The sequence below is a fragment of the Mauremys reevesii genome, linkage group 11, assembly GCF_016161935.1.
Source record: "Mauremys reevesii isolate NIE-2019 linkage group 11, ASM1616193v1, whole genome shotgun sequence".
Lineage (NCBI taxonomy): Eukaryota > Metazoa > Chordata > Testudines > Geoemydidae > Mauremys > Mauremys reevesii.
This window is the reverse complement of record NC_052633.1, coordinates 36,780,525-36,793,191: the sequence shown is the minus strand read 5'-3', so window position 1 is coordinate 36,793,191 and position 12,667 is coordinate 36,780,525. Positions and strand designations below refer to the sequence as shown.

At 39.1% G+C, this 12,667-nt stretch overlaps 1 protein-coding gene across 6 annotated transcripts in view; it reads right to left on the bottom strand.

Moving 5' to 3' along the window:
• ATF2 (activating transcription factor 2) overlaps positions 1-12,667 on the bottom strand; it is a 91,821-nt gene that overhangs the window by 74,547 nt on the left and 4,607 nt on the right. For all 6 annotated transcript variants that reach the window (XM_039495865.1, XM_039495866.1, XM_039495867.1 and 3 more), the window contains exons 2-4: positions 11,533-11,583; positions 1,636-1,709; positions 73-142 (exon numbers count right to left, since the gene is read on the bottom strand). In XM_039495865.1, coding sequence (XP_039351799.1) covers positions 73-120 — 48 coding nt within the window. In that variant the 5' untranslated portion in view covers positions 121-142; positions 1,636-1,709; positions 11,533-11,583. The remainder of the gene's footprint in view (positions 1-72; positions 143-1,635; positions 1,710-11,532; positions 11,584-12,667) is intronic.

Genomic DNA, 12,667 nt, shown 5'->3' with positions numbered 1-12,667 from the left:
ATCTAACATAAAATACATTTACCTGTGTTTGTCTACTTGACCAACATTAATAGATTCAAAGCATCCTATTACCTGGCCACATCCAGGGGCAGTGCATAAAAAGGGTTTGTCATCACTCATATTCCACAGGTCTTTGTATTACCTAGGTTGAAATGATAAAAACAGGAAAAACAAAAACAAAAAAGACATCTCAAAATATTTAAAAGTAATTGCAACAAGTTACCAATACATCAACCGCCAAAGCCCAGGCTGGAAGAATTACTAAAGATTTTAGTATTCCACTAGCAAGAACCTCCCTGCCTCTCTTCTGATTGCAGTGAACTAAGTATTTGATAATACAGTTGCACACACAAAATGGGAAATGACTGCTTAGGAAGGAGTACCGTGGAAAGGGATCTTAGGATCACAGTGGATCACAAACTAAATATGAGTCAACAGTCGGAAACTGTTACAAAAAAAGCAAACTTCATTCTGGGATGTATTAGCAGGAGTGTTATAAGCAAAACACAAGAAGTAATTCTTCCATTCTACTCTGTGCTGATTAGGCCTCAGATGGAGTATTTTGTACAGTTTTGGGCACCACATTTCAAGAAAGATGTGGACAAATTGGAGAAAGTCCAGAGAAGAGCAACACAAATGATTAATGGTCTAGAAAACATGACCTCTGAGGGAAGACTGAAAAAAATGGATTTGTTTAGTCTGGAGAAGAAGACAGAGAGGGGCTAGGATAACAGTTTTCAAGTACATAAAAGGCTGTTAAAAGAGGAGGACAGTAAATTGTTCTTATTAAACTCTGAGGATAGGACAAGAAGCAATGAGCTTAAATTGCAGCAAGAGCAGTTTAGGTTGGACATTAGGAAAATCTTCCTGTCAGGGTAGTTAGGCACTGGAATAAATTGCCTAGGGAGGTTGTGGGATCTCAGTCATTGGAGATTTTTAAGAGCAAGTTAGACAAACACCTGTCATGGATGGCCTAGATAATGCTTAGTGCTGCCTTGAGTGCAGGGGAGTGGACTAGATGGTCCCTCCCAGTCCTATGATAATCAATGGAGTAATACTTCAACACATATGGCTTTGAGGGTATGTTTTCCAAGTCCCATGAGGTAGATACACAAATCCAAATAGGTATATACAGCAGATTCTGAGCATGCATCTCTGTTTGAAAGACAAATAATAAAAAAACGGTATACTGTATGTGTAACCTGTGAAGCACATTCAACAAGGTAACACTTAGGTAGTTTTTATAATTGGAATAAAAATATATTGCAAATGCCTGGTTTTTACAATACAAAAAAAAAAAAAAGCATAGCATATAACATCCAAAGAGACAAGTGCACAGCACCAATAAGCCAGGGAAAACAACTCATTCCCCAAATTTCTCATGATCTACCTTTAAAGCCAAGTCAGTGTATTAGGGATGCCTATGCACATCTCCACAGCAGAGATTATTTTTATAAATGTTATTTTTTAAAAAGACTACATTTCAATACCACTTCAGAAATACTACAATAAAATAAATAATAATGATAATATTTACCTAAAGACTTTATATATGTATAAGAAGTCAGCAGAACATCAAAATGTTACTTTACTTAGCAATGCTCTAAACAGACAGACAGACACACACGTCTATACCTGGCAGATTCACATGTAAGCCAAATTTCATAAGGTGAGCAGTTTAATCACATTCTCCTTTTCATGGCAATGAACTGTAATTAAAGAAAACAATTATTGTGCATGCTTAACAAACAAAATGCAGTTATTCCCTTGCAATGTGTCTGGATAAGTTATATAATACCATTCATTACCCTGGATCAGGTTTAGATTGCATTGAATTCTTGCTATTTATGCATATATAGTATTTGAGTTTCTCTCCCCATAAATACAGTCGTCCTTCTCAGAACTACTAATTTTTCAATTTAATACAGTTTCATGCAAGCATGAGTGATGCAGTTATACTGACCTAACTCCTGGTGTAGACAGCACTATGTTGTTGGGAGGGCTTCTCCCTTCGACGTAGCTACCCCCTCTTGGGGAAATGGAGTACCTATGTCAACAGGAAATACTCTCCTGTCAGCATAAGTAGCTTCTTCACTAAGTGCTATAGCTACTACAGTTCTGTAAGTTTAGACAAGCCCCCAGTTTCCTTAAGAGCCTTTGGTGAGGGACCTTGTCAAAGGCTTTCTGATATTCCAAGTACACCTCATCCACATGCCTGTTCACTCCTGAAAAGAATTCTGATAGATTGGCAAAGCATGACTTCCTTTTGCAAAAGCCGTAGTAACTCTTCTCCAACAAATCATGTTTATCTGTATCTGACAATTCTATTCTTTACTATAGTTTCTACCAATTTGCCCAATACTAAAGTTAGGCTTACCAGCCTGTAATTGCCAGGATCTCCTCTAGAGCCCTTTTTAAAAACTGTTGTTACATTAGCTACCTTCCTCTAGTACAGAGGCCGATGTCAGTGATAGGCTACATACCACAGTTAATAGTTTTGCAATTTCCTATTTAAGTTCCTTCAGAATTCTTGAGTGAATACCATCTGGTCCTGGTGACCTATTATTGTTTAATTTATCAATTTATTCTAAAATCTCTTCTATTGACATATCAATTTGGGACAGTACTTCAGAGCTGTCATCCAAAAAGAACAGTGCTGATGTGGGTATTTTGTACATCCTCTGTAGCGAAGACCAAAGAATTCATTTAGTTTCTTTGCCATTGCTTTGTCTTTACTTGACTGCTTCTCTAATACATGAGTTTCACTACTGTCTATATTTACGTGAAGATAGTATATAAAAAGAGAAACCACAATTCTTTCCTTAATCTAAAATCTCGAAGAGGTGGGAAAAAAATCCAAAACAAAAATACAGGAACACTACTGAGAAGAAAAACAAAAACAAAATTCAGACTGTTTCTAATGAAATTTCTCTTATCTGGATCCCTGCAAGTATCATACCACCAAAGAAGAGTAAGATCTACTTATAAAGATAAATCTGATTTGGTTAATGTGAGATACAGAGACAGATTTTTTTAAAAAAAAACAAACAAACATGTAATGAGGAAGCCAGATGCAAAGAGAAGGATGGTGAAAGAAAATGCTATTTTATTTCTTCAGACCAGCGGATTAAAAAACAAAAACAAAAAAACCCAAAAAACATCCATAGACCTCCTTCTCTAGGTAACCAAGAGCAGGAAAGGTACTGGATAGTATTTGTGGATACAAGAGGTCATTACAAGGCCACCCCATTTTAACATTCAGAGATAGACAATAAGGAAATGAAGCAACCCAACTGCTTCATGAACTAAGAAATGACACATACTCCCAGCCCATAGGTTTATTTAACCCCCATAAGAAATAGATTCAGAAGTTTAAGAAAATACCATTGAAAAAAGTATCTTTAAACAGCTCCAATGAATGGTGGTTTCAACTACTGCTTTGCTAGATGAAGTAAGCAATGGCAGCTTTATTAACAGAATGTGCTATGCACAGATCAAATCTGCTTCTCCTCCAACAGTTTGGACGCTGAAAGTCACGAGAGCTTTGGAAATGCCTAAATTTTCACTGGATGTGAATTCTCTCTAGTACATCAGTAACCTTTAGACATGAGACAGCTCAACTGTTCTCAGATAGATCCATTAAACTGGTCTTCATCACTGATGTATGTCATTGATATCCACTGCTGACAAACTTGTTCCAAAAGGGTAGAGCTCCCACTCTCCTCTACTAAATTTGTCTCACAACCACTGGATAGATCTTTTGGCTACTACACACATAATAAAGGAGAGCTAGTGACTCTAGCCATAAGCACTTAACTGAAGAAGCAGCAAAGATATAGTGCAAGAGCTTCCAAGGTGTTGATTCTATTACATCCACGTTCAACAGTAAAGGACTTTGACTACCTCAGATCAGGAGCAAAGAGGAGATTATTCCAAGAAGAGACACTTAAGAATCTCTGACTTTGGCTGCTGAGGGAAAGGTTGACACATCAGAGGGTGAATGCCAAGACAAACCACGGACTGAAATTCTGCTATTCCCTTCAAAGAGTTCATTACCTGTCCCAGGTTTCTGGAGGCATTCAGTATTTGTTGAACTGTTAAGCAGGCTGTTGATATGTACTATCATCATAATTTTTGTAAAGATTTACAGGAACACAGGCAAGGGCCATGGCACAAAAAATGAATTTGTTTAAACTCCAGGCTACAGTATAGATAGCATTGCTAAGAGGATATTGGAATAAGTAGTCATCTTGAATTTCAATGGATGCTTGAAAGTCTTCCCAGAGAGAAAGCCTTCCCAGTTCTGCTGTACTCCATTCTGAAATTTTTTTTCTTGGTTCAGTTTCAAATCTAACATACGCTAGTCTCAGTTAGGCCTTGACATTAATTAACTAAAAGTTGCTGGATCTCTCTCCAAGGGGCACTGGTGGACAACTCCTATACTGGAGATTGTTGAAGCAGCTCTGTAGCCTTTAGGATTTCCAAAAGTCTGAAGACAATCATGATAAAGAATTAGAAGGGGCACAACTGCCTCTATCTGTTCACCATGACAGTATACCTTGTTGTTAATCTTCAAAGGGGCAAGCTAACTCCATGCCAGATGAAATAGTACAGTATCAGAGTGCCTCTAGCAGATCTAGCTTGTTCCAAATACAGTAGAACCTGAGAGTTACGGACACCTCAGGAATGGAGGTTGCCCGTAACTCTGAAATTTTCATAACTCTTAAAGCGCAGTTTGGGCTCCAGAACCAGCTGCTGAGTTTGCAAGCTTGTCCCTATCCCTGCAGTGGTTTGTGTGGGTATGTACAGCATGACCCCCTCCCAGCCGGGGGAGGGAGGGTAAAAACAGTACATCCCCTACTGTTGGGCGAGGGGTGGAGGAGTGAAAGAGGTGCAGACCCCAGCACTGCTGCTGCTCTGCTGGCTGGCTCTGGCTGCCTTGGGATGGCAGCCCCATTGTCTTGCTGTAAGTGGCTGCCCCATGTGTAAGCACAGTACAGTGTTTGTTTGTTTGGGTTTTGGGGGGGGGGGGTGTATCTGCTACTGCCTGATGGGTTACTCCCGAATTCTGGTGTCACTTGGTGTCCAGTTGACCAGTCAGTCCGTAACTCTGGTGCTCGTATCTTTGAGGTTCTACTGTAAGCCTCTCTTCTATTTCAGGATTTGAAATATCAAAAGCTTTGCTATCTGCCTATTCTCCCTTTTAGTACAGGATTAGAACAATATAAAATAGCATATAGAGTGATTATCTGATTTAAATCTATTGGGTTGAGAGGGAAATAATCCTTTATTTTTTATATTTAATTTCTGATCAAAAGTCAATCCCTTTGAAACAAGGAGTTGAACTGAAATCAAAAACTGACTCAGAAAACATTTTTTGAGTGAACTAGAACTGACCCCAGACTGAAAGCCTCTGAATCATATTGACCCCAAACGGGAATCAACCCCCCCCAAAAAACAAAAAACAGTTCAAAGAAACGGGTTCAATCATCAGGTGGTAGGGAGTGTCTTCTCAGGATGCGCCAACCTTACAGAGAGAGGAGCACAGATTACACTTCCCAAGAAGCAACCAGAAATGAGAGGAGAAGGAAGAGGGGGAGAAAAGTATTCTGGGATTGGTAGTTCTCTATTAATTATGTCCAGGAAGAGGACTTCCCATGGAAGAGAACACCTCCCTCCCCTCATCATCTCCTCCTGCTTGCTGGTGAGTGCTAGAGGCCAATAACTGAGGCTTCAGACATGATGGCTGAGGCAGGAGGAGTGTGGAACACAGGACCTTTGTTTTGACTTGAGAATGTAAGGCTCCACTGTTCTTCCAGGCTGTTCCTGACTTTGTTTCCCTGGCACTGAAGTTCCTTCCTGCTGCCACTCCAACGGTCACCCTGCGTAGGTTCAGTTATTGTGTTATGCTATGGGAGACTACTTGAAGGAGGGACGGAGGGACTCTGAGGGGCCTGAAAGGAGGAAGGGAGGGAAGGGAATTCTAGCTGAAAGGGGAGAGGTGCTGTATCAGTTCTTCTGACTAATAACAACCCCATTATCACCTCACCTCCCTGGCTAGGCCTAGAACTTCTCCCCTCTGTCCACTGTGTCAGGAAGGTTGGTTTGTTTGTTTTTCAGAACAAAATTATTTCATATTGCTTGATTGTAATGTTTGCAGTTCCCTGGTGGTGAATTTTTTATTGTTTAACAGGCCTGCTGCTTTCCTGTGCTACTTTTTTTTTTTTTTTTTGCATTCCTGATTTCAAAATTAATTATTTAATAACTTTATCTTTCTTTGTTAATCTTACAAGAATGTTGGAACGTTTTGAGTTGCATTAAGTCTTTGAAGTGATTGGCTTAACTGCACAGAGCCAACTAAATACAGTACATTGCTCTGGCCATACTGCTGGCCCAATTGCTAATCACTCCCAGCCCCAACTGAGGCTGCTCCTACCTAGTCCCTCAGGTATGTCCTTGATAACATGGGGTATTGGTATTATGTAACTTGTGATTTATCCTAACCCAACCACCCAGATCATAGTTTGAAAATGTGATACATTTCTGCATACAAAACATTTTGAATGAAATTCCGTTGAGAAAGTTCCTGAAGAATAGAAAAGGAATATTTATTATTGTAAGAGTTACAATGCAAGCATAAGAGTATGTGACAATCTGCAGGAAATGTATCCCAACCAGTTCAAAGTTTTCTAAGTTAGTGTCTGAACCAGAGAGTTAGGAAACATTGCTAAACCCAAATTGAACCAAAATTTGAATGGTTCGACACTCTGCTTTGAAAGGAAAAGAAATGTTTTATTGAAGTGAACTATTCACCGGACAAAGGTCAAAGCTAGTCTGGCCTCTGTTAACATTATTTTATGGCAGGACACAACATAAGGTAGCTTTATGAGTGACAGACATCTGAAAAATTGTATTTTGACAAGCTTTGCAATCTTTAGACTTAAATATAAGAATCTGACCAGCTTTGGTCAGAAAGAAGCCTCTGAAAAATCACCATTTGCACATGTGCCATAGAAGCTTGCTACAGCTTGGCAGCAAATTCTCCAAATAGTCCATCTGTACTAAGCAAACTCCACCCCTACACAACTCCTGTTTTCAACTGCACTGAACATGCTCCAGCCCAGGGGTCTGAGTAGGCCATTCCCTGCAATTGCTTTTCCCAGCTGCCAGGGGCCAGAACACAAAGAGACAGATTGTCCCTCTTGCAATCTCAATGTCCAGCACAGGCACCATGGAGAAGGAGAAAGCAACAAGACTCAAATGCAAGAGTCAGAAATAGGAGTATGATGTAAAGAAAACCACAAGAACACATAGCCATCCTGACCCTGGAATAGAATGCAGGATTATTGAATCTCAACATTCCTCTGCTAGCCAGGAAAAATCTTTGAAACCCACTCAAAGTGTGTCTCAATCCTATCTAGTGGCTGCTCCAAAGAGAATCACAGCATACTACTGTGATTGCTACCAGTTACTTTGTTAGCTCCAGTGGTAGTGGTCTCTGATGTGGAGCTAAAGTTTCCAGTCCTTCAGACCACCCATCTGGCTCAACAATTAAATTTCTGTGTTTTCAATTTGCCCCCCCCCCTTTTTTTAAATTAAAATACCTGCAAATCAAGTCCCTAATGTTAAGTTAGACACCAAACAATGAGGAACAAACAAGTAATGACCACCTGTGAAAAATCTGGCTTATGAGACTTGCTGCACATCACATAGGAATCCTGTGGCAGTAGCAGCGATAGAATCCAATCCCAGAGTAGCATTCAGCTGCCTTAACCACAAATTCATTCTCTCTCTTCCTGCTGTTCCCTGCTTCATTCACTACACTCTTTCCAACTTCTACAACAAGTGAGGTAGGGATCCTACAAACAATAACCTCATTTACTCCACAATCTTGGTTCATCTCTAGAGGACCAGTCAGCCTGTACGCTGAGGGTCTATGGGAAAAAAAAAGTGATCATACAGTTGAAGACTGTATGATATCTTCTCAGCATATGCTTGATATGTCTCAGGATTCATCACCGAATTTGGTCCACTGGTGGTATTATAATGAATATGCACAAGGGGGCTGAATTAAGGTTGCACAACCAATCTTAGTTCCGGCATTTCCTAAACTTCCGAGTGTTTGACAGTGCAACCTTAAAGTTCTCTGAATGTAATTTTTAAAAAATGTAATTGAACATTTGTATTATAGTAGTGCCCAAAGGCCTGTACTAGGATTTTGTCCCCTAATGCTAGCAGCACAAAAACACATAGTAAACTCCTTGGAGCAGGGAGCATTACTATCTAAGATTACAAGAATGGAAGCAGAGAAAGAAAGAAAGAAAGAAAGAGAGGGTTTAAGTGCAGCCACTAAGTGTCAGAGACAGAGCAACTGTTCTGTCAAGTCTTAGCCTAATATCGCAAGACCTGTAGAAGCAGGGCTCACTTCAGAAGCAAGTGGAAAACAGAATAGTCAGTGTGACCTAGCCTTGAGATAACGATGTTTGAGAAGAGAAAGTGAGAAAATACTGGAATACATAGCAAATAGCCTAAATAAAATGCATGTCACAAAGAGGTATAAATACTTGTGTGATTTTGTGTGTACTTTGGAGAAACTGAGGCAGAGATGCACTCTGTCAGCTGTGTTCTTCCCTTGCAATTGCATGTCCTGAATAAAGCTCTCTCTGATTTTGTTGCTTCCAACCTGAGAGTGGAGTTTGTTTCTTCCACATAAGTGGGATATAATGGGTAAAGGGAGAGGGATACAGATATCAAATATATACAATTTTGATGTATATACATATATTTGCAGATTTTTTATTGTACAGTAAGTGCCAACTAGTCTTATCTGCCATTCAACGGAGTCATAATTAATAACTGATTTAAGTGTCAGGGCAGAGTTGGGACTTGAGAAATCTGTGGCCTTATGGGATCAGCTCAAAGAATAGGTTCCACATGTAAGAGGCAGCATGGAAGGAGGTGCAGACACATATATCCATATATAAAAAGGTGACAAATGGCTAAACAAGACTAGCATAGTTAACAGAACAGAGAAGGTGTGTTTAATGTGATGAGAGACAAACGAAAGCACATAGCTAGGGCAGAATTCTGAAGGTTCTGGAAGGTGAGGACAAGAAGCTTCACTCTGATGCAGTGAAACAGGAGGAGGATAATGGACCCAGGAAGATGATCTTAAAAGCTGCATTTTGTATCCTTTGGAATCATATGCCTCTTTCAGCCATGTTACCCTAAGGCATTTGGTTTATGTAGTTCTACCTGTGTCTACTGGTATGTTGTATGGCCTTCATGTATGCTTTGATGTTAGTCCTACATGGGGAGAGATGTATGGAAGCACCATCGGTGGCCTTCAGATACCAAAATAATCTGTTTAAGATACAGCAAATGGAAATGGGAAAAAGGAAGTTGTTTCCTTGATAGGTACTTGTGAGACAGCCCTGCGATCCTTGTATTATTTATACACATGATAGAAGTAAACTAAAGAACCCAGCCAATGTTAGGCAGCCAGAGCAGGTGACCTTGATCAATGCCACTTGCATAATGATTTCCCAAAAATTAGACTGGCTCTTAGTTAGACATTGATCGGGCTTGTAAGAAAAAGATTTCCACACTTGTCCTCCTGTTTCTCTGACCACAGCCACATCTTTAAATAGGTGTATAGTAAAGTATTGTAACTAAGAAAATAAGAGTTTAAAAGTAGTATTTACCCATCTGTCAATTACTTTACCCATACAGAATACTTCCCTACAGAACTGAACATAATTTAGCATGAGACTCAGGCCCTATCCACAATGGCAGTTCAGAATAACATGGCTTGTCTGATTGGTTTGGAAAGGCATAATAGTGTAAGCATTTAAAAAACATTTCTCTAGATTTTTTTCACCTTTTGAATCTAGAAATTTTTTTAAAGCTTATACAGAATCCACACTGGCCAAGCAAACTGTTTTAAACTTGTTTCTCTGACAGGTTTTCATTACCAATATAGGTGGCACTTTAAACAGAGTCTGAAGGGCAACAGTGCATCTCATCTACAAGAAATGCTGAAATGATTAATGATTTACAACATACAGAACTTATAGCAATGATAGTTGATATAGTGTGCGTCTTCCCGGGCCTTTTAACTACAGGGCAAATTTCACTGTATCAAATGAACAAGCTCCATACATCTGTCCTGCAAGCAAAAGGCTAATACTTTATAAACATTAATTCATCAAGATTAAGTTATTTTGACATAACTAGAATGACATTCCTAGGCACTACGGTAATACAAATAATAAATAATATAATGACATTCTATGTGAATGCAAAGCATAATCATCAAGCCCAAAGCATCTCACTTAAAACTTCTTAAAAAGAAAAGAGTGCAAATAGAAGTTGAGTGGACATTAGCTAGAGTACTTGCTATACTGTATTTGAAGTTTTAACATTTTAGATTTTTAATTATTTTGTTTTTTGCAGATTACATCAAAATCCATTCATCTCTCTTGTTCTCTTCTTTTCCACCACTATGGGTGGATGGCTGGTAGCCCATAACTGAGAATGATGATACACTGAAAATGTAAAAGCAAACACTATTTTTAAATGCGGAAACTGAACATTTCTTTGAGCTATTAGGCTACCTAAACAGTAGTGAAATGTACTATATGCACTGATGACTGCTCGTAGCACTTGGTCTGCACTGCTGTTATTAATTCATGACTTTGTTTATATACACAGAAAAATTCCCCTAGATTCTTTTAATAAAAAATATTTAATGCAGACCTCTTGGATTTGAAGGGGCATTAAACTGTATCCTTAAATGTTTATTGTACTACTATTAAAATAAATATTGGACAGGTAAGCCAGAGCAGGCAAGGAAGAATGGTCACTTAAAAATAAAAAAGGCATGTTTGATTTATTTAATTCCTGATTTTTCTTTTCATACGATGTCTTTTTCAGATAAGAATATAAATGCAACAAAAGATTTGTTTAGGTGATTGACAATAAAATAAGCAGTGATGCAGACTATAAGAATAAAAACTGAACACAGGAAAGTATGTTTATTTAAAATACTTAAAGTGTAAGTATTAATTTTCTACTGTTCCAACCTTAACATGGGGAATGTTATCTTAAATGGGGTAAAGGTGCAAAGGAGGAAGAGGAGAAGGGTTCAGTTTTTTTTGTTTACTAGATTAAAATTATCTAAAGTTAAAAGCAGTATCTTCTTCTAGAGCAAAAAAGAAACAATATAACTCAAAATAAGTAACAGTTCTAAATGCTAGCTCAGTTGCTACACTTTTATACCTTCTGGGTGAGACTTTAAAAAGCATTCTAATTTAGCCTAATCTTAGTTCCCACTAAAGTTAATGGGAATTATACCATTATTTCTAGGGGAGGAGAGCTGGGATGATTTAGAGCATTTTTGAAAGTCACACCTTTCACTTAAGTAAAGAAGATGGTAGATGGAAAGTCTCCCAAATTAAACTACTTAATAAATAATGAAAATAAAACAAATTAAAATTTTTAGTTAAAAAAAAAAGTCACAGCTGCACTGACCTGGAGGGGCTGGAACAGCTTCTCTCAGATTCCTAGAACACAAGCGAAAAGCTGAAACAAAATGAAATATATTTACTGCTTCACATTTACAGGAAAATCTGCCTTCCAAAAAGAAGTGGGTAAATGCCTCATTTTAATAGACTTATTGTATATCACCAGCACAGGATCTGAAACACAAAAGTGAAAAGGAAGGCTTCCGGTGTTTAAAACACAAATGAGATTTTTCCCTACTATAAGTCAACCTTCTGAGACAACACATTTGAAAGTCTGGACCAATGGGTTTTCATTTGATGTTCAAACTTACTAGGCAGAGAAATTATTACTGGCTTCCAAGAATTGTTCTCCCACCCAGCTATACTCTTTACAAGCCAGCTCCTGTGCTTTCCTTAGCACAGGATGTGCTCCAGTGTACTGCCATGAGGCTTTTGTATAGGGTGGAGGGATGCTTAAATGACAATTTCTGTGGTGTGTCAGAGTCCCTGCACAAGTGGATCTTCTGAGTAACGTTCTGTCCCTGCAAAGGAGAAGAGGGGCTTGGTCACTGAAGCATGAAGGACTGCAAATGAGCAGGGTGGGCTCCATTTTGAAGCACCACTTGCCATAAAAAGACAGTGCTAAAGGGAGTGTGGCCCTCAGAATGTAGTTCAGGAGAATTTGCAGTACACACTGTCTCATCTGAGATGGGAGTGGAACCAGAAGGAGCCTAAGCTCCTAAAACTGACTAAGCAGAAAGGAGCTGTGCAGAGGGTGGAGGACTCAATACCTAAAGGCAAAGAGAGCCAGAGCCTCCTACTTTGCTGCTGCCACTATTTGCCTTGCTGTAAGAGGCCATTCTGTTTGCCCCGGGAAAAAGACTTAAAGTTGGGCTTGCTCCAGTGGGTCTTGAGGAAGAGCAAGAGGGGATGTAACAAGTTCATCATCATGAAGAGATCTAAGCACAAACAGCCACAGCATTTTCTGCCTGTCTGAATGGCTAACTGCTCCATGAGGTTCCAAGAAGCAAGCAGCGGACACACCACGCAGGAGTGCAGCTGGACAGAAAGAAAAAAAAGTTTGAAGCTGGTGATTGGTCACATTGCCTACCAAATCCAAAAAGCAGAAGGAAACCCATTTGTCCAGATTGTCAAAAGACCTG